This window comes from Centrocercus urophasianus, unplaced genomic scaffold (assembly GCF_019232065.1).
Source record: "Centrocercus urophasianus isolate 14NV4802_14NV808 unplaced genomic scaffold, USGS_Curo_1.0 seq_21, whole genome shotgun sequence".
NCBI classification, from domain to species: domain Eukaryota; kingdom Metazoa; phylum Chordata; class Aves; order Galliformes; family Phasianidae; genus Centrocercus; species Centrocercus urophasianus.
In genome coordinates, this window is record NW_024884767.1 from 13,533,519 (window position 1) to 13,556,411 (window position 22,893).

At 37.4% G+C, this 22,893-nt stretch overlaps 1 protein-coding gene across 1 annotated transcript in view; it reads right to left on the reverse strand.

Annotated features, from left to right (window-relative positions):
• Positions 1 to 4,115: 4,115 nt before the first annotated feature.
• Positions 4,116 to 22,893, reverse strand: part of ADAMTS19 (ADAM metallopeptidase with thrombospondin type 1 motif 19) — a 74,060-nt gene continuing 55,282 nt past the window's right edge. The window contains exons 16-17 of the mRNA XM_042822921.1: positions 7,466 to 7,643; positions 4,116 to 5,291 (exon numbers count right to left, since the gene is read on the reverse strand). Coding sequence (XP_042678855.1) covers positions 5,140 to 5,291; positions 7,466 to 7,643 — 330 coding nt within the window. The 3' untranslated portion in view covers positions 4,116 to 5,139. The remainder of the gene's footprint in view (positions 5,292 to 7,465; positions 7,644 to 22,893) is intronic.

The following is a 22,893-nucleotide window of genomic DNA, read 5'->3' on the forward strand; positions in this document are numbered from 1 at the left end:
GTCTGCCTCTGTCAGACCTTACCTGTAAATAGATCCTATTGTGCCACTGTTGCACTCCAGGTAAAGCTGCTTCTGGGAACTTTGCCAGTCTGGCCTGTAGAAAGGTTGAGTTTTTCACTACAGACTTCACCTCCAGCTGTAGGAATTTATCAGGATGGTTGTTGTTTGGCAAAGCAGAGAGGTCCATGTTTCTGTTTTCTGCACTAATAAAGAAAGCAGTCCAAGCTTCTGCTTTCTGACCGTGCACACTGCTTAAATCATTAATGATGTGAAGAAGGATACGACAGTCCCCTGAAACTGTATCTGACACCCTCTTGGTGTCAGGCTCTCTTGTATAATCTACCAATGCTAAAAACATTGTTCGGAAGTGGCAGAAAAGACTAGACCTGTTTCTCTATGTTCCTAGCTTAAGTTTTCAAATTCAAGGTCTGTTTTAATATTCTCATTAAAGCTAACCCACTATCAGTCAGTAGATGCATGGGATACTTAAATGCGCACCAGCTCTTCTTCAAGTGACCTGCTAAAAATTTCAAGCTAACAGCACTTCAAAATAAGCCCTTTCTCAGAAAATGAGGAGCAGCTCCCAGTACAAAGCCAGTTTGCCTCCTCTGTGGCAGCACTGGGAGGTTTTGTGATGCTGTGCAGATCAGTACCATTCACCACAGCAGCTATGACACACACTTCTTGCAAGGATTTCTTTGACAGTAAGTTCTTCCTGACTTTGGGAAATGCCCATTTGTTTCAAGTAATTGATAACAGAAGTTCTCAAGTGGTTGACTATTTGACTACTCCTGGTCAAGTGAATGGAAGAACTCTTACTGATTTGAATGACAGAGTCAGTCCCTTAACTTCCACTGTTTTATTTTGAGATTTTGTATTTTCATCAGCAGTTTAGAAGTAGGAAGCTCTTTTGACTTTTGGCTAGTGAAATTCTCCTTCTAGTCATGGCTGTTACTTAAAAACAGCAAAAATAGCCCCTTCTTGTTTATTTTAAGCTTTTTAAAAATCTTTTTAAACTTTTGCATTTTTGTAATACATTTTTTTTTAATAATGCCACATGCAATAGATTTATAAAATTTACTCTTCTAGACATACAGTGACATGTAGTACCCTCTTTCCCTGTGTACAACTGAGACAGAAATAATAAGTGTTCTTCAATATTTGTGTTTTTTTGCATGAGTGTACGTACCCTTTATTGCTGCAGACAGGATTTTTATGCGATACTGTATCATATAGATGTGGAAATGAGTCCTGGATCTGTGGGAATTTACATATAACTACTTCTTCATAAATGTGATTTGAAAATATAAAGGAGGATTGATTGGGCTGGAGGTACCCCAAATCCAAGATCTCTCACTGTGTTTGTAAATAAGAAGGAGAGACACTACTTAGGAGCAGTGTTTATCCCTGGCTGCCTCCTGCAGTTCATTCTCCTTTTAGCCTCCCAGAAAACACAATTATTTTTTGTACTAGAGAGTCTCCTCCTAGGCCTTCTGTTTGTAGGGTACCCATCCATTAATATGTCTAATTTCTTGTCAAATCTTCCGATACTACCTCTTCTGAAAATAAGATTCTGACCATCTCTGAGAAGTGCTAAAGATGTTAAACAAGACTGGACCCAGTACCAACTCCTGGAGAACAGAAACAGACACCCACCTCCTGCTACACTCTCCATCATTTCCTTAAGCCTCCTCCAGCTTCAGTAGTATTTGTGCTGTAAGCAGTGCACAACGTGTGTATCATCCTTCTGTGTCCCTGCTTACGTCATCTGAAGGACCCACTGACTCTCTTGCTGGCTTCCTGCTTTTGGCGTATTCCTAGTCTTCTTTATTATAAATTTGAGCATCTTGCCTTTAGTGTTTATGTTGGTTTCCTCATGCATGCACCTATTCTAATATATTTTTAGAATTGAACAAATTATTGGCTATTTGTCACCAATATATTAATAAAAACAAAATAAAAAGCAGGATGAAAACTCCCCAGCAGCCAAAACTCCAGAAATTAAACCAAGTAAACAAAAACACATCCTGCAGAACCAAACAGCATATGCCTTCCAGAATAACCAATAATATAATTAAAATTCTGGTATTCTTTTCATTTAGGGAAGGTGTAAGAAGTGGTAACTACCGTACCATGGCAAATGAGCATCCCCATTGTGTACCAGTCCTGTGTACCACTTAACCCAACCAGTGGGGAGTAGGTGGGATTTCACTAGTCCCTGGCAAACAGGGTACATTTTCAGCTCTACTTGCCAGATAACCATGACTGATTGAAATTCACTCGTCGGGCCAGAAGAAAAACATATGAGCGGAGAAGGATTGTTGCTGGGTGGAAAAAATAAAAAAAGCTCCAAAAAGTAATGGGCCTTCCCCTAGTGCAGCACGCTGTTGCTGCCTGAACTCCACTGGGAGGACCAGAGAAGGCTGCCTAGCGAAGCTGTGGATGCCCCATCACTGGAGGTGTTTAAGTCTGGGTTGGATGTTCTGGGCAGGCTGATCGGGTGGCAGCTTTGCCCATGGCATGGGATTTGAATTGGGTGGGCTTTACACTCCTCTCCAACCTAAGCCATTCAGTGATTCTATGACTTTATGATAAGGATAGCTGCTCTCATCTGGTCTTGTGGCATCACCTGGGCTGTGGCAAGGCTCTGCAACGTAGGCAAGCACACTGAGCCTACACACAGCATGAACGTGTGAATCTATGCTGCTTCTCAGAATGATAACTGCGTGTATGAAAGGAGCAAAAAGAAAAGTAACTTGTTTTCAAATTCCAAGAGAGTAGGAAGCAACAAATATTTTTTGCTATGTAAACACAGAATTTCTTTGACATGATTCACACACATCTAATTAATAGTCCTGTATTAGAAATAGAAATCTGAAGAAGAGCCAGAACCATCAGGATTGTAACACTGAATTCACTTGTTACATTTAAAAGGAATGTCATTCAGCTGAGCAACTTTCCATCCCTGGTTCCAATCTAGAGGTCTTTTTCTTTTATGGTGCTGTGAAAGGAGGATGATTTAAGCATCATTCAGTTGTCCCTTTTTGACAGACATAGGCAGAGTACTTCCGTATTTTGAGATAGGTTGTCATTTTTGTTAGTGAAATACTCAAAAAAAGCAGAGTGTAAACATGTGGGATTGTGTGGATAATACAATTGGCTGAAAAAAGAAAGCCCTCTGGCCTCTAGTCTGGAGGTTTGGTTTCTCTTTGGATTTTAGTTGTGATTGTGGTCCAAGCTTGTAACCCAGGACAAGGTATTCAGTATGCTGGAAGAAAACAATGTTTGGAGGTTTTTTTTGCCTACAAATTTCAACAATTCTGTTAATTGAATTTTAAATTTGTATCAGGGACACTAAGTAGTTAACATCCAACAGCAACTGAATTGTCTGTACATTATAACACAATGCGTCTATTTAATTACACAACACATAATTTCACATTCCATGACATCAAATAATTTTTCACTGCTTTTTTTCACTTCTCAAAAATCAAAAATTCAGAAGTTAAACAATTATTTTAATATAACACACACTAGTTTCCAAAGAGAGGTCCGATGCTCAGTGAAGCCTACTACAGTTAATTCAGTGCAGGGCCATAGTTGCCCTTCCTGAAGTCTCTAGGGAGACTTAAATCGTTATGGCAATTACTAATTACGTCTTGTTACTCCTTACTCCTTTCAGACTCATTTCTCCAGTTGTCTTTCCTTCAGAGTTTGCTCTCCTGGGTGTTTTCCTAGCAGGGCCAATGGTTTGCACTGCAAAACAGAGGCAGAGAACCTACCCTACAGTGGTTACAGAACTCACCTAAGATACTTAAATTCTTCACTGAATATCTCTCTGCTATATTCAGCTTTTCATGCATCATGATCATGGAGCAGTACATGTGCCTGTAGCCTTAGAACAGAGCCTAAATCATGAGGATGGAGGCATGTGCTGCAGAGACTACTGCAGCTGTATCTGCTGCGATGCAGGGCTCAACGGATTCTGCAACCAGACACAGATGCCAAAACCCACAAAAATGCAAATAACAAAAGAAGCTTCACTTTTTATTGAAAATGTAAAAGTCATGTGAATCATGTACAATATTTTCTCATAAGGAAAATTTTAGCTGTTTCATAACGTTTCACAAAACTGTAAAACATTTTATTTTTATAAAGACTTTTTCATAAAACAAAGATAAGCTAAAGTAAAATTACAAAGCTATTTCCTAAATTACTGACAAAGAACTGAAAATGTTTAAAAGATTAATTCATAAAAATGGCAGGAGGAAGGACTTCCATTTGTAAATCTGCAAGAGGAAGCACAAAGGTATAGGGGGGCATGGGTTTTTTGTTTCTAAACGTTTAAAATCAAGTGACATGCTAAACAGTACAGACGTGGATTCATAGGATGGTACAATTTCTAGGACTGCATTTCTCTACACTACCTCAAACAGTGCAACAGTGATTCAGTGTAAATCTCTACAGTGTTTCATTGATTCAATACTTGTGTTCAAGTACATGTCCATGAGAATGATCAAAATTCCTACTACTTCTCTATTTTAATTTCCTTGTTTACAATAGGTATAAGTTACAGTAGATTATCCCCAACAGCATGATTCTAAATCAAATCAAATGAACTGATTTCACAATACATTCTGTAATAGCCTGCTCAATAATGTTAGCTTACTCACCTCAACATCTGTTGCAAAATACACAAGATCATTCTGCCAAAAATATAATAAAATTAAAAAAGGCTTTAATTCCATATACAACAAAACTATTCAGCTAAATTAAAATAAATTCAAGATAACATGGTGGCTTCTTTTGGCAACAGAGAGATGACCCTACTGAAAATAAACATTTAAAATACTAGTTACTATTCTTTAAAAAATTTCTGATAAATGTACCCCAAATTGTTCATATAAAAATTAATTATGAAAATCTCAGAGGATAAAACAAGTTGGCTGTCTAACCAAAACAATTAAGGATGTCTGGCAGGCAAAAATAAATTAAATTTGATTAAATTATACGTAATCATAGTATTTGGTCTGAAAAAGCGTGCATGTGTGTGTATGTGTACGCGTGTGTGTGTACATCTATGTGTGCTTATAAATAATAAGATTGCAAAGAGCTGAGAGCCAGCCAGCCTGACAGAGGTCAACTCCTTTGTTGCATCTTCTGCGCATAGAAGTCCCTGCATGTCTCACAGCAGCGCTGGTACCACCTCATGTCTTGACACAGGTTCTTCTCTCGTATCACCCTGCAGTACACAGGCCACTGGTCACCCAGGCACTTGAATGTTAAAGCAGCTGTGAAACAACAACAAAAAATACACGTAACTACTACATTTATTGTGAAGAATTGGGTAACAAAGATGACCAGGATAGCAGAGTGTATCCATGGGTGGGAAAGGAGGACAGCTTTAGTTTTTCACAAGTCCTCTTCTTTTCAATATTTTCAACAATAAAATTTCAAGGCCAGTTCAATTTATAAATTGGATTAAGTCAAGTCACACTGAAAGTGACTGGTGTCATGTCATGCAGCTGCCTCCTCACAAGAGAGTTAAGGCACATTTCTGCCCTACACAGAGGCAAGCCCAATTCTATTAGAGATGAATCCAAGGGTGTTAGGGGCTGCAGAGCCAGTTCTGGCTGAAGCTGTGCTCAGGTGAATGTTACCATTAGAAGCCTCAGCTCTAATAGTAACAGAATGTGGTTCCCAGTGAAATCTACAAGGGGAAATGCTTTCATCAGAGGCAGATGGGGAAAAGCAGGAACACTTACACATTATATGGCTCTCTTTAGCTATCATTAACTCTCAGATGCAGACACCTGATAATTCTAGTTGTTAAAAATTAGTCATATTTTCACATATATTGTCTTTCTCCTTTTGAAGTCATCTTTTACTTCACGTATTTGTTTCACTTATCAAGGCCTTTTATTATGTCAATCATCTAACAAATTTGGAAACTTATACACTGCGTTAGTCCAACTACAGTGCATCTATGCAATTAGTATGGGAAACCAAGGAAATACAGGGCACAAGAACCACATGTCATACAATAATCAATATAAATACTGAACTGAAAGAAAGTCAGTCATTTTAGTAGAAGTCAAAGAGAAAGTGGGAGTATATTTAAAACTGAATAGAGATAGATGGTGTAACCCACATCACCTTCCACCAGCCCTACCCTCAGATCCAGAGGATCCATGCAGCATGGTAGGAAATGAAGTGGATGAGAAAATGATCAATATATTTAAGTGAAGCTTTGGCTTATGAATTTGGAGCTTCTAGCACTTCCAGGGGACTGGATTCTGACTCGTGCTGCATGAAGTGGACTTGTAGATTACCACTAATTTCTATAACCCATTCTACAAGAACAACATAGCCCTTTTGTTTTGTGAATTTCACATAAAGTGTAATTCCAATCTAAAGATGCATTTTCTGTGAAACTTTGTGGTTCATTTAATTTTGTGAAACAAAGCCTCTGACATTTTACTGGATTGAGAGTGTCAGCGATGGAGAGCTGCCCTCTTGCTTCTCTGAGATCAGCTGAACAAAGTATGAACGGCAGCAGTAAAATAGTTGAGGAAAGTTCTGTAAGCAACAGCTGTCACCTCATTGAGCAAACTAAAACAATGACTACTATGCAGAAGTGTTTAAGAGTTAAAAGCCTCAGAGATAAATGCTGTTTCCTCACTCAAAGGAAGGATTACTGACCTGGAAAATAATCTGGAAAAGATATGCTGTCCAACAGAAAACTTTTAATAATGCCCCAGTCATGCCCAAAAAGCAGATGAACATTGCAGGGAGCTAATGGTAACCTCTATTAACACCCCATCAGGAAATGACAATTAGAAGAATCAACAGATCATTTATGCAGTAAAATAATTTCTTTAAGCCAACAGAGACATCAGTTTCTCCTGGAACAGTAAAGCTCTGTTAGCAGTTTTCTTTTTTATATTTTAGCGCATCAGTCATAGATTATAGAAATGTGTACTAAAGAGAATTAAAAAGAAAAAATTGCATTGAGGAACAATAAACAAAAATTATCTTACAAATACAATGAGAACATGATGTGCAGAGTTTTTAAAAAGAAAATGAAGGATTTGCCTACGTTAGAAATGTTTGACAAAATTTAGTGGATAAAGGAACAAATTCTTAGCTCTAAAATAAACTTGTATTCATGCCGGATATCTTGATTTCATAATATCACACAGTCTCATAATATAATCCTTCTCTGGATAATGAAATCCTTTACCATCCTGAGGTACAGTCTCTCATATACACAGTGGAAAAGTGAGGTAGAGAAAGAAGTCTCTGCAAAGAATTTGCATCTTCTGAATCTCAGTCCTATGTTTTAAATTTATCATTGCTCTATGGAGAAGAAAACAAAAAAACAAAAAACAAAACAAAACAAAACAAAACAAACAACAAAAAAACAACAAATTCCCAGTACGAAGGTGTCATTTTGGCTGCTTACCTAACCTGGGTGATGTTATTGTGTTAACATTAATTTTCTCATTGCAGGGGTGGAGATGGCAGGGTCTGTAGGCTGCAGGTTTTTCTGAAGAAAAACATTCATTTCCATGCCTTCCCGTAATCTTGTGCATACACTGAATGACTCGGGACTGCATTCCTTTGCCACAGGTAACAGAGCACTGGAACACACAGAAGACAGAAATTCATTGGAAAGGTATTTTTGCCTGCAAAACATGAAGTGAAATGCCAGTCCAGTTGAAGCCAATGGCTCTTACTGCAATCTGACATTACTGCCTTCCATTCAATTACCTTAACAAAAATACATTTAAAAACATAAACAAAATGGCAGTATCACTGAAAGATTGATTCTTGTGTGCTGTGTCTGCCAAAATCCATTTTTGCAGTCAGTGATGAAAGTGAAATGTAGCTACATGCATGAAGGAAGAAAGGGTTTTCTCCTTTGTTTGTTTTCTACTATACTGTTAGAATGGAGGTGAGAATGATGGAACAGTAGAAAATGCTGACAGAGAGAAGCATTTTGAAATAACCCATTACTCCCTCTGCCAGTGCAAAAGTGTTTGCCTCCTTCTGCTTTTACTTCCCACCTTTTAGTTTTCACACATCACACATAAAACACATGCAATCAGTGAGACACTACTTAGCTTTTAATCACCCTTCCCTGCTTGTTTCCAAAGTGAATGAAAAAAGAAAAGTTAGGTACTATAACAATAATAATGTCCTACTTTTATCACAGTATCTTAGCAAAATAGAATAAGTTGAGTAATACTTTACAAACACATACAAAACCTGTCCCAAAGTAGCAAATCAACCTTTTCCCCGACTTCCTAAGAATTAAACTTCACAACACACAAAGTATTGTTTGTCCACTTGTGTATGTTCGGTTGCATTCGATTATAAGTACATTGAAAAAAAAAGAAAAAGAGCTTTGATTTGCTCCTCTGTGCTACTGATTTTGACTCGTATCTATAAATTTCATTCATTTTTGGAGACGTTTGTAATAGAAATCATCTTCAAGTATTAGTTTCTTGCAAAGAATCTTATGAGCACTGGCTAGCAACTTATGCATCGATACCCATATAATCCTGAAAACATTTTTATTCTTAAAAAAATAGTAGTTAAATATTCATAAAATGTTTTCTTTAGAGATGTCATGAAGCAACTGGAAAAGTATTGAAATAAGAGAGAAAGACAAGGAGCATATCCTATAACAACAGCACTTTCTCAACCACCCTCCCTCTCAAGATGGAGATAGAGAAATAGGGTTTACTAAGCCTCTGGTAAAATAACAGATTTTGAGTGTAGGAAACACTACAGGGGTTTTTATCCACCCCTTTTGCCATCTGTGTGCATTTGGGTGACAAGCAGAAGTTGGTAGAAGGAAAGATTTACACATTCCAAATAGGAACTACGTGGCTTAAAAGGAGCTAGACTCATGTTCCACTCCTAAAGCAGCAAAAGAGACTGGGATATATATCTAGAGGGCGTTTTCAAAAAGTATCAACAAGATCCAAAGCAACACTTCATCTTGTAAAACACATTAAACACTGACATTCTACAGATGTATTAAGTGGACTTGATTTTGCTTCTCACAGTTGTGCATCAGGAGTAACACCACAAAGTCAATAAAGTTATTACAATTACTTACAAAGTTAATCAGATATTGCCTGCACAGTTCAAAGCTTGCAAAGACATTCAATTAGAAACACACAGTTGTCTATTCAGTAGTAATCACAACTTAACACGTGAACTACTGTACTGATTGCAGGAGGAAATCCAGCAGGTACTGAAGTTGTCCCAAAAGAGAAGACTCTCATCAACTTCTAATTTAGTAGGCTGCTTTTTAATTGTGTGAGAAGAAGACTCAGGCAAAATTTACTTTCTTGAATTCTCTACCATTTTCCTGTGCAGCTAAAAACACTTTGACTTTCTATACTGGCAAATATTGCATATATGATAAACTGATATTATTACACATAAAGATATCAAAATTAAATAACCACGGTGGCCAGAACATTTATCTTAACATTAATAAAATTCCAGCCACTGGTTGGATTCCTCTCTCCACAAGTTCAGATAGGTTTCTCGTCAGAGTATTTTAGTGGATTGGCATGAGAGACAACAGAATAGTAAACTTTTTTTTTTTTTTTTTTAAAAAAAAAAAAAAAAAAAAAAAGACAAATCTGGAAATGAAGGCAAGATGAAGGTACTCTTTTAAGACTATCACAAAATGTAGGGTAATTTTGCACAGAGTATTGTATTCTTTCCCTTCAGTAAAGCATTTTCATGTTTAGTAACCATAGCTAAAGTGTTTGTGAAATCACAGTACGTTTGCATCTGTTATCACCTACAGAGATGGAGGACAGGAGGATGGACCTGGTACATACAATCTCTTAAAAGCAATTTATCTGCCTTTATTTTTGTTTGTCCTAAAATGAGCAAGTGCAACCTCGCCATCTGGAGTCTGACAGGAAGTGAAAAGAGGATTTGAAGATGCCTGGACTTCTGGTGATGAGCCTGTTCTAGTGATTTATCTGCTAACTGACAATGCATAACAATGCTCCCCTGTGAAGGTGCCAGTGCAGAGAAGTGCTCTGCCAGCAGCCTCATCTTATCTCTATCACACAAGCACTGGCCTGAAAGCTTTTACTGCCTCTGAGTCAACCACAACAAGCAGACATCCCTCTCAGGTAATCAGGTAATCCCTCTCAGGCTCTTCATTTCTATACAGACTGGCAAAATTTGGGTATTAAAATCTTAAGGGGCAAATTAACATTCCCTTAATGACTGAACCACTGTAAGATATTTCAAAGAGCTCTGGGAAGCATTACAGCGTAGTTTTCATGCAAAGTGGTATGCAACTTCCAAACAATTCACTTCTGTCTTGCATGACCTAACATACAAATTTTAGAACAGAAAAATGACTTTGAAGGGTAGTAAAAATAACAAGTTTCAATAAAAACAGAAAGTATGTGGCAAAGCAAGAAACATACTATTTTTCTCCCTCTTCTCCCATTTTCCTCTCATCTTACCTAATTTTCATAGAAATGTACTAAATTCTAGCTTAGTATTTATGATTATCTTATAAAACTGAGAAATTTAATTAAGCCTTGAAAGATTATCAGGGAAGACTTTGAACACACACTGATGTGTCATCTAAAATGTTCAAAGCTAACCTGATAAGCTTATGAGAAAGGAGACATGTTTAAACTCCATTGTATAATCAGGTTGTGCTTTACTGTCTTCACACATCATCATCTGCAATGGTGTCAGACTTTCTGACTTCAGAATTAGAATTCTACTCACTGGATGCCACAACAACAACAACAAAGGTCAGAAAACTAATCAGTTTACCATTGCTATATTGTTATGCTCAAAGTAGTATGAAATATAATACCTTCTAGCAAAATTTACAAATAGACTACATGCAAACAGAGGAAATAAACTCTTTTTGTCATTTTAAAACCTGAAAATAAAATGAAAATTTTCAGGTATCCCATGTTATCTGTATAAAATTAGGGAAAACATACTTCAGGTATGGCATTTAGTAGTGGCATTTGCTAGCGACAGGGATAATGAGATTTCTGCTTGTCTGCATGAACTGGTCATACACCTGAGTTTTTGCTACCCCCACAACAGCCAACTGCTTACATAACCAAGAGAAGCCACTTAATTCTGGGGGATAAATCATATCCACAACATCCTTCTTTTTGACTCTGCACATATACAGACTCATTCCAATTTCTCCAGAAGACATCTCAATTTCTGCAAACCAGCTAGATGCGCTGCGGAGCAAGAGCTCTGATCCTCACTGTGAAACTCACTTCATTACATACATATCTTTAGTTTCAAGCTCCACACACAAATGTTTCCTAACCTTGTCTCACTTCTACATTTTACTCACTGAAAATGCTCAGCTTGAGGGAAATACTGCTCACTGGATATGTATCACATTTTATGCAGAACTTATAGTATGTAGTCAAGGCTGCAGAGGTTCTGTGCAGTTTCCAAGTTTAAAACTGTAACAAGATTTTCAATTTCCAGCAATGCTTTCATCTTCACATTCTAAGCTGTAAATTAAATTATAATATTGTCCATCTGTCAAAACTGATTTTTCCATACGTATGTATGTTACATATAAATGAGTACAAAAATATGTAAAGCTTATTTAAATAAAATTTTCAGAAAATGCCCACTCCAATCTGTATGAACTTTCATATATTCAGTAGATCTCAGGTTTATTTCAACCCACATCTTCTAGTATGAGTGAATAGGGAATGTTTTTCTATAGCTCTTCTCCCACACCTCCCAAGTACACGCTTACACACGCTACACTTTATTCTGCAGTGGTGAATTACATTTTAATTTTGACTGTTTTGATGACCTACACTTTAAGGCCATGTAGATGATTAGCAAAAATTCCTGCAGGACAACTGTGTTTGTAGGTTTAGACTAAATGTTCTAATACGCAGCCAGAGGTTTTTTAGTTGTTTTTTTTTTTTTTTTTATGTGGCTGTTAATCTGTGCATTTTGGACATATTCCTAAAAGTACTGTAAAACCGTTCAAGCAGCAAGACATGTAAAACATTCCTGTTAAAGATTACAAAAAAAAATCTTGGATAAATATAGTTAAGAGCCTTTTTCTTTTTCTTTTTCTTTTTTTTTTTTTCTTATTTTTACTTTTTATTTTTTTAAGAAAAGGAAGGGTTTTTTTCTTTCAAATGAGATCCACCCACCCTATTCGAATTTTGTCCTACTTTTGAACTTCTTTTAGACATAATTTCAGGGAAAGAAATCTAGGTGTTAAATATAACAATCCTTACACTTGGCATGCACACCAGTTACCCAAGATTCCTTATTTCTTTTTCCTGCCAAAGATATATATTCTGGAGAGAATGCATATTCCCATGGCCAACAGCTGAGGAAGGTGCTGTAATGCCTTGGCTGCTTCCAGCTGGCCTTTCAAAGAAATAGGAATTCCTAAATTAAGGAAAAAATTGTCACTGGCAGACTGTAATGGTGAAAATGCATCCTTTTGCCAAGACAATAGGCAATCACTGCAAAGGTTCATACAATCCTCAATGAAAAATCCAATCAATATCAACAGAATTGACTTGGACAATTTATATTCAAGAAAAAGTGGATTGTTCAGTAAAAGATTTTACAAGTCTAAGTATCATTAAAAGAGGAGAAGTGCTCTAAGAAAACTTGATGAGTTCTACTGGAAATTATTAGCAGAGCATTCCTAGTCATATATGTACAGGTTCATCAGTTCCAGCATTCAAGCAGTTTCAACCTTTTAATAAAGTGAGTGTGAAACAAGGACAGCAAGCAATCAGATGCTAGCAACAGGATTTGTACTTTCTATCATGCTTGCAACCATTTTGTATATCTGAAATTCACTTTTTAAGGCAGGTAATCAGTAAAAGTTCTGCATTTGTTTGCAATAAACTGAGTTTATATTCTTACTTTTAAAGGTTACTCTTCAAAGTAAATAATCTGTAATTTACTTCAACTTCTTTTTTTTTTCTGAAACTATCTGTGAACAGTGCAACTAACAAAAAAAAGGGGAACTAATAGTTTCAAATATAAGATGAAGTTGAGTTCTTCTATTCATCATTTCCAGGAAGGTCTTTCTGCCTCTCATTTCTGACACACCCAATACCTCAGTCTGTGAATGCCAAAAATATTCAGAACTTGCGCTGAAAAGAAGTCTGCAGTTGGTCTCCTAGGTTTAGGAAGTTTTAGTTGACCTTTTTTTTTTTAGTTGCATTTTTTTTTTTTTTCTCTCTTTCTCACTTGCTCTGCCTCTCTCTCTCTCTCTCTCTCTCTCTCTTTTTCCTTTCTCTTTCTCCAAGCACTTTCTTTTTTACTAATCAGCATTTGGTAACTGTTCAAAAGACATAAGATTTGAAAGGAAGATAGATGGTCCCAGCCCACCTTTGATAAGCTGCACTAGAAGCAGGCCTCATGAAGAGGAAGTCCTCATCATCTGGTCTCAGGAACCTGGAGTTTTCTCTTCTCTAGTTTTTTAGTCACTGTTAGCTTCACATGGAGATTATCTATGCTGTTCAGTGAAACATGAGAAACTGCTCTTGGTAACAATACAAAAAGCAACTGACAGTTTACAAGTGGAAAATCACATGGAATTTAGCTTAACACGATTACTACAGAAATGACAAAAAAAAAAATCATTTTGAATAGGATGGCATACAGAAGTTTCTCCATCAACAATCTATGCTGTAAACCAACACTGATCATTTACTCTGAATCAACAGTGGGACTTCACATGTGTTGATCTTAACAGCCATGCTGGACTTAACTCAGAAATAATATATTCTTTGTCCATGTGTGAGACCCTGCTTCAGTTCCTGTTTTATCTATTTATTTAATTTATTATTTTGGATAAACCAGTTACAGTCCATCACTACTTGGTTGAGTAAGCGTGAGTGCTCCATTGAGAGTAGCATTTTGTTGAGGCACGGAGCCTGTTGACTTTCCTCCACAGTGTTTGCAGTGTTGGGTTAACTCACAAAATCCTACACAGTGTTTTGAGTGGTGAATTTAGAGGCTGGATAGTGGTAGAGCATACCACCTCCTGTGAGATGAAGAGTAGTGGTGAGACATACGATCTTATGCTCCGGGCAAGATTTATACTGCAATGTTCTTATTGATTATACAAGGATAGGTAGAAGACCCTTGGATGTGGAAGGACAAATCCCTTGCAAGACTGAAAAGTTTTTAATATGGTGTATAAGATAATTGTGGATCTCTTTGAAACCAGGAAAAGAGCAAAAGGAAAAGGCATTTTTTTTATGATGGATTCTTCACTGAATTAAAACTCTTTATTATGTAGACTTTCCTTTTCTGCACAAAACAGAATTCTGATGACTAATTTATTATTCTCCTAAAAATATTAACTTAAAAGTTCCTGAAATCTTCATAGAGAACACTAACCTTCTGCAGAAGTTCTATGTATGATAACCTGAAATCCTGATTCACAAAAACAACAGACTGCTTTTTTTTCATTTGTTTGTTTGTAATTTCAGGTAAAGTTGCCCAGCTTAAATGTATGTCTCTCGTTAGTCATGACGTATACTTTCAAAATCAACAGAAGACCATCACAACTTAAACACCTGTAGATTCAGCAGAAAACTATTTACATGCTTCTGAGTTATATGAAGACTCAATTTTTATTTTCCCAGTTTTGCAGACTACATTTCTTCTTCATGCTTTTTTTGAAGGCAATATACATGCAAAGCTGAAACTAAATATTCAACTAATTTTTTTGGCAGTAAAACAGATCTATGATGTTTGTGATATTCAGAGATGAGGGAAGTGAAAGATAACCATTATTAGAATCTTTATTATCCAGTCAACAGAGCAAATAACTTTAGTCAACTGCACTTCTACAATGCTTGTATACTAATATGTTGTGCATATTTTCACAATTTAGAGATACCGTATACTTGCCTAAAGCCTTACATTATTTCTAAAGTGTCAGAAAAGAAATTGGAAGGAGGCAGTTATTTGTTAGAGCCATGTGATAAAACTGCAATTCATAACTGCTTATGAGGGCTGATACTTAGATTTGATATTATAGTACCTACACTCTTAAAAATTCCTTTGTGTGGTATTCTGTATAGCCACAGAATGTAGCACTGCCATTAGTGCTTTGTGGTAAGCAAGACATAATCATATCTAACATTTTCACATGTGAGAATTCACTAAATTGTTTTTTCACAGAAGACGACTTTCTATTGATTATAACTATCAAATAACAAAATAAGAATAGGATAAATTGGAAGCAGTTAGTTTTAAAGACATCATAATTACCTTTTCTTTTCTATGAAATCAATAGGTCTACGTTATTCTGGATTAGTGAAAACAAATTCTTGAAAATATTTTGAGAAATTAGTCTTTGAATATATAATTTGATGTTAGCATATATCACAAAACTACTGTGTAAAAATCCTTCCAGGGAAAACCATAGCTCATCAAGATAGATATTTATTGAAGTGATTATGGCATTTCTAATGAAATGACAATTCAAAGAACCCACTAAGAACATACATAAAACGTCATAGGAGAAGAAAAAAATCCCCTCATATTTCCGGAATTTCCATGATTTAATATACTTACTTTCAGAAATTAAAGAAATATAAGTCGCCTACAATTAAGTATTTGACTGTAAATGGAATTATGACAGGTAGCAATCTCATTTTTATTCCAGTAATACTAAAAGTAAATAAAAGAGCTCTTCCCTAACAATTACTTTATTTTCATTCAGTAAATTTACCAAATTTCACATCATTAAGACCTTAAGTGTTAGCAAGTAATTATGTCAAATGGATATGAAAGATATTCAAAGTAAAACAAAGAAACAAATCCTGTCTGTTTAAGAAGGAATTGAACCTTAAGGTTATTTTGGCTACAATACTATGATCTCACATATAGGTCATTACTTCTGAAAAAAATGACAAGAATACCACAATCCTAAAAACAAACAAACAAAAAAAAGAACAAATAATAATAATAAAAAGCACAATTTAAAAAGACAAACAAGGAAAATGAATTAGAATATTACTTAAAATTATGAGCAAAACCTCACCAATTTTCTCTTCATAGTATCTAGATACAGTCAATGCAAGAAAACGGATCTCCAGAAAATTCCATATTAATTGGATAATTGTATTAAAATGAAACGTAAATTTTATTACATATGATGAAGTCATCCAAAGGTAAGGATGTCATTAGAGAACAACCAAAAGGCCAATACATAGACAATGTTAACCAATCTGAGCTGTTGTGATCCTGTGATAAATTCACCTAAGAACAATCACTACTTTTGTTTGAAGGCTGTTCTACATCAATTTCAGCGGAGATACTTGTAGCAAGATTATATGAGGGAATTTTGGAGATTAAATGTAGTTCTGTGAATAACACTCTGAAAGATAATGCAGAAAAGTAAATCTTTCTTCCAGTATTTAAAAACTACAAACAGTAAAAATAATTTCAAATTGAAATCTAACTGGAAGTTATTACAAAACAGTAAATATTAAGAATCATGTAGACAAAGTAACAAACAAGAAAAAACAATAAATACTTGTGCGGTAAAACAAGAACTGCATAATGGCTCAAGTTTATCTCAAGCATAAACACCTGATAGTATTATCTGCATTAGCTTATAAAAGATAGGAAGAAAAAGGCATGAAATGTAAGTTTTCCAACACACAGAAATCATCTAGATCCCAAAAGAGCAGAAGGATTACATAAATGCTAGCAGAATCCAAGTCAAAAAGCTAAATGAGTTACACTTTGGCAGAAGACAGAGTCAGAGATGCTGATGAAAACATTTGGAAGGACAGAGAGATTATCTTAGAGATTGAGATACACAAGGCAAAAGAATGCCTACTGGGCTGTCTCAGTACTGGACTAAGTAACTGAATTTTCCTGCACATATTGACAGTCTTGGAATGATTTGTCAGCTATCAGAAAAAAAAAAAATCTAGACACCATCACAAACAGACCAATGATATGATCTGTCCAACATGTATCACCAAGCAAAAGCAAGAAAGAAGACTATGACAGAAAATAAGGTAATGAACATGCAGCAAAAGCTTATACTGAAAACATGTAGTTGAAAATGCCAGGGAGTGTCGTTCCCCATAGCAGGGATAAGCCATGAAATGCTAGATAAACTGCAGCATTTTCCAGTTGTATACTGAGATAATATCTACTTCTTTCCACCATAACCTCAGGTATATCATCAGTTACTGTAAAAACATTGGAGATTCTTAAGTGGAATAGTGTGTACATACAGAATCACAGAATCACAGAATCACCCGGGTTGGAAGGGACCTCAAGGATCATGTAGTTCCAACCCCCCTGCCTAGCAGGGCCACCAAACACACACATTCAGATCAGGTTGCCCAGGACCCCGTCCAACCTGGCCTTGAACACGTCCAAGGACGGGGCATCCACAACCTCCCTGGGCAGCCCGTTCCAGGGCCTAACCACTCTCCTTGTATAGAACTTCCCCCTAACATCCAACCTAAATCTTCCCTCTTTCAACTTGGATCCATTTCCCCTAGTCCTGCTGTTGTCAGCCCTTTTGAAGAGTTTACTCCCCTCCTGGGTGTAGGTTCCCTTCAGGTATCGATAGGCTGCAATGAGGTCACCCCGCAGCCTTCTCTTCTCCAGGCTGAACAAGCCCAACTCCCTCAGCCTGTCCTCATAGGGGAGGTGCTCCAGCCCCCTGATCATCTTAGTCGCCCTCCTCTGGACCCTTTCCAAAATCTCAATGTCTTTCTTGTACTGAGGGCTCCACACCTGGACACAGTACTCCAGATGGGGCCTCACAAGAGCCGAGTAGAGAGGGACAATCACCTCCCTGTCCCTGCTGACCACCCCTCTCCTGATGGAGCCCAGGATCCCATTTGCCTTTCGAGCTGCCAGAGCGCACTGCTGGCTCATGTTCAGTCTCTCGTCCATCAGGACCCCCAGGTCCTTCTCTGCCGAGCTGCTCTCAAGGACCACTCCTCCCAGCCTGTACGGGTGCCTGGGGTTCTTCCGGCCCAAATGCAAAACCTTGCACTTTGCCGTGTTGAACCTCATTAGGTTCACCCGAGCCCAGCCCTCCAGCCTGTCGAGGTCCCTCTGACTGGCATCCCTTCCTTCCACCGTATCGACTGCACCACTCAGCTTGGTGTCGTCAGCAAACTTGCTGAGGGTGCACTCAATTCCCTCATCGATGTCATTAATAAAGATGTTAAAGAGCACCGGTCCCAAGACAGACCCTTGGGGGACACCACTTGTTACCGGCCTCCACCTGGACATAGAGCCATTGACCACCACCCTCTGTCTGCGGCCTTTCAACCAATTGCTTATCCATCGGGTCGTCCACCCATCAAATCCACTTCCCTCCAATTTGGAGATGAGGATGTGGTGGGGGACCATGTCAAAGGCCTTGCTCAGGTCCAGGTAAATGACATCAGTCGCCTTCCCTTCGTCCACCAATGCCGTCACTCCATCATAGAAGGCCACAAGATTAGTTAGGCATGACCTTCCTTTGGTGAAGCCGTGCTGGCTGTCTCGGATCACATTCTCATTCTTTATGTGATCGAGCATGTTGTCCAGGAGGATCTGTTCCATGATCTTCCCAGGCACGGAGGTGAGACTCACTGGCCTGTAGTTCCCCGGGTCCTCCCTGCTCCCCTTCTTGTATATGGGAGTGACGTGACCCTTCCTCCACATACACAATACACATTACATTTGTTTCAGTTAAATGAAAGTCTAAGAAAAAGATACAGAAGCTGGCCTTTTTGTTTTTCCCATACCCATTTGTGACCCTCAAGGCCCACATTACTTTTGATTCCTTAGTTCCTTTCCTCATAATGTACTTGCACATAAATTCATCATATTTCCTGGGGTAGCTGTGAAATTCTCATGGACTCTGTAGTTCTTATCTACTTAAATTTTGTACAGAATAGTCTTCTCAGACCAGACATGACTGAAGGAAAATTACTGCCAGCACAAGGACACAAGAAAGATGCTTGCTGTTAACTTTTGTCATTCAGTAGAGATCTCTGGAATATACAGTCTGCTAGTGTGAGAACTATTCTTTATTTTCTGGCGCAGAGCTTGTTTCCTGAGTTATTTCTTGTGATCAGACTCTAACTGATTTATCGAGGAGACGAGTGATGGGTGCTACTATGTGACAATCAATGTGTGACAATCAACATCACTCTGTGGACCTTTGAAAGCACCTTCCTTCATAGCTGTTTGCCTTCAAAAGAGTTTGCTCAGGACTGTTTACTGATAGAAGATGTGGACTATGACCAAATAACTCCAGCTTTCTATGGGAGACTGGGGGATAATACCACTGTATTCTGTGAAGGCAAGATACAAGTTGGCGCGTCCATGCTCCCTCTTATCAGCTGGCAACGCTCGGCAGATGGGAACAAAAGGAGTTCTCGCTGAGATCCAAAAGCCAAAAAGATGCCACTCCAAAAGGAGCTGCCTCAACCACTTTCATAGAATCACAGAATCACACGGTTGGAAATGACCTATAAGATCATCTAGTCCAACTGCCTCCTCATCACCATTGCCACCACAAGCACTAAAACATCTCGCAGCTCCTCATCCAGACGCCTCTTGAACTCTGCCAGGGACGGCAACTCCACAACCTCCCTGGGCAGCCATTCCAGTGCCTGACCACTCTCTGAGAGAAATAGTTCTTCCTTATGTCCAATCTAAACCTCTTCTGAGGCCATTGCCCCGTGTCCTGCTCATTGCTTGGGAAAAGAGGCCAAATCCCTCTTCACCACAACCTCCCTTCAGGAGGTTGTAGAGTGCAATGAGGTCTCCCCTGACTTTGGACTTTATGATATGTATATACAGACATTGGAAAGTATTACCATAATCACCAATATCAACCAAACAGCCCTGGACGACCCATCACTACTAAAAAACCTCACTGGAACCATGGTGATGACTATCTCCCTCTTGCTCTTTACAAAAACTCCTTGCTTTTATTTCTTATCTTTTCTATCGCCCGTCTCCCCTTCCCTATCTCCCTGATTGATTAAGATTTGTAATAAATTAGTCGAACCAACATTTGAACCATTGTTTCTTAATCTCACATTGGGTATGCATCTATCAAAGTACCTCCTCTCCCTCCTATAAACTGGAGTGAGACAGCTGTGATGAAATGCATTGTAACAGGTGTGTAGCAAAGAGTTAGAGTAAAAATTTCCCTGGTCAAGTATAATTTTTGAATTCTGGATCAGCCTTCCAGACGACTCATTGTGTAAAGATCCCAGGAGCTCTTAGCAAAACTCAGCTGACATTTCTGGGAGACCACACAATTAAGTCCTGGATAGAGGATATTGCTTCTGTTCAACAATTCCTAGGTACATTATTCTTTATCTGAATATATGCATATGTATATGTAAATCTCTTGCAGCAATAACACTTAAGTCTCACAACCAAAAAAGTTTGAGAACTGATAGTTAGCCTGATCTAGTCTGCAGTAGAATGGCTTGGAAGACTGCCAGTGGTAAGTGATGATGGAAAGCTGTGCTCTTTGATTTCTATTTTGTAGATGCATGATACATTTCTTGTCAGCTATAAACATGTTTATTTTGCCTGGTCTTCTTTCCTCTGAGAGATCCAAATTTTGAGAGAGGTCACTGAGCTAGCTTCAGCACAGGAAAGAGGGTTCCCGTTATCCTCACTGTGGTAGAAACAACCATTAATCAAAGGCATGCTATTTGCACTTCTAATCCTTATAATTATAGCCAATGTATTTTTTAAAAACAGACTTCACTTTGATTCTATATATCCCTTGAGGATAATCCTCAATTCCAGTATCAAAGCTTAATCATGCAGTGTAAATGTGCATGTGTCATTTTATCTGGTTGAAGATCTTAGGTGAATGTCATGGTTTTTAATGGTTCCACTAAGCTTTCTTCTTCAAGTTACACCTTTGTATCACCCTGTACAATTCCAAGGAGCCCTTTTTTTGGCCAAAAAAAGACATTCCAAGAACCTACCCAGTGGACAGTATCTCATACAATTTCTTCTCATGCAAACATTTCAGCTAAATTTCTGGGATCTGAAACATTTTTTTATTATTTAGTTTGAAAACTATTTGAAAAATATTATTAACATTTTAGATGTTTACATTTTTATCTTACTGTGCACAGTTAAAGATTCAAGAAACGTGACTAATATTCTTATAAATAAAAAACATTTTGAAAATCTGCAATTTATCCCATGTCTGCACTCTGGACTTCTGACTTTCTGTTCACCACAGGGAAAAAGAGGAATTAATGCCAGCATGCGACAGCAGCCATTTTCAGAAAGCCAGACACCCACATTAGCACTGTCCACTGAAGCTGTGGGAAAAATTATTTCTTCAAAAAGCCATTTATATTTAAAGAAATGAGTCAAATCACAAAGACTGGTGGATACTCTGAGTATAGTACGTCACCAAAATACCACATCAATCATTCATATTTGGCATGGTCAGATTGCCAAATCTACTAATTCAATGAATAGCTGCCATCAATATAGAAGATAATTACAGAATGTAAATGAACAATTATTTGTCAACAGTAGAAAACAGCAAAGTGGAGATGATCTGTTTGAGTACAGCACGGATATCTACAGTCTATTAAACTTAAGACAAACTGGATTACACAGTATTAAGTTTCATAAAATTCATGCCAGCTGACAGAAAAAAAACATTTTAGTTTCAATAGAAATAAGAGTTTGCTTTGATGATATCAAATACGTCTTTCGTCAATAAACTAGAGTCTAGTAATCATTTCTGTCATTTTTGTGGAAGTCACAAACACTCAGTAAGGCATATGGTAGCCAGACTTCTTCACTTAAAGCCATGATTCCAAGCTGTTGATAGAACCATAGAATTTGTGGCTGGAAGGACAGCCCCAAAAATTCGTTAAGCTGCCCTAAGATTGGAAGTTTATTACTGCATACTAACAACGTTTAGTTTTGAAATATTGATGGATATAAAAGGAAGAAAACAGAATTTATATATAAGTTCTCAGTTATCTCTTCTCAGTCATCACTTCTGCTTAGCAGTGTTACCATTTTCTTTCTCTGAAATCTAACAGGTAATAATAGTATCCTCCTTCCCTTTCATATGGCACCTGTAGCATGCTGTACATTATGCAGTGAGACTATGACTGCACTAAACCCTTGAACATGGGGCTCCATTTGCATCTACTGCTAGCTACTAGGTGGGCTTTTTTTCCTCCATCTGTTCCCCTTAGTTTTACTTTATACCATCTCCTATAGTCCCAGGAGGGTCACTATGGGCACTCACTTGTTAATTGTTCAAGAAAGGTAATGTCTACTTTTAAAACGTTTTCCAGTTTTATCCGGTTTTTGGCTATTGCAAAGGGTGGTCTTCATTTGTTTTTCTAGAAACTAACATGACAGCTCATTTATTCTAGGCAAAATACAGTTTGCTTCACTGATCTACAAAATCCTATCTATCTAAAACAAGTTAATATCACAGAAGTGGTTGGAAAAGAACAAAAATCTCCCCACTCTGATTTTATTATATTGACATCTTCTGTAAGATTTGCTCATACTTCATTTCTGAAACAAAGACATACGTCACCTGCTGGAAACTTACTGTATAATTAGATCAAAATGAACATTATTAACATGATGCTAAAATTATTTTGACTTCAATTGTTTCACATATTCTCTTTGTACATAAATCTATTAATAGTGTCATATTTGACTTGCAGCCAATACTGTTCCATCCCTAGATTGAGAAAAAGCTAATAATTTCAGATTGGGATCTAAAGAATAAAACCAAGGCTAACAACCTTGTCAGTGAAACTACAACATTAATAATAATCAAATTCTGTA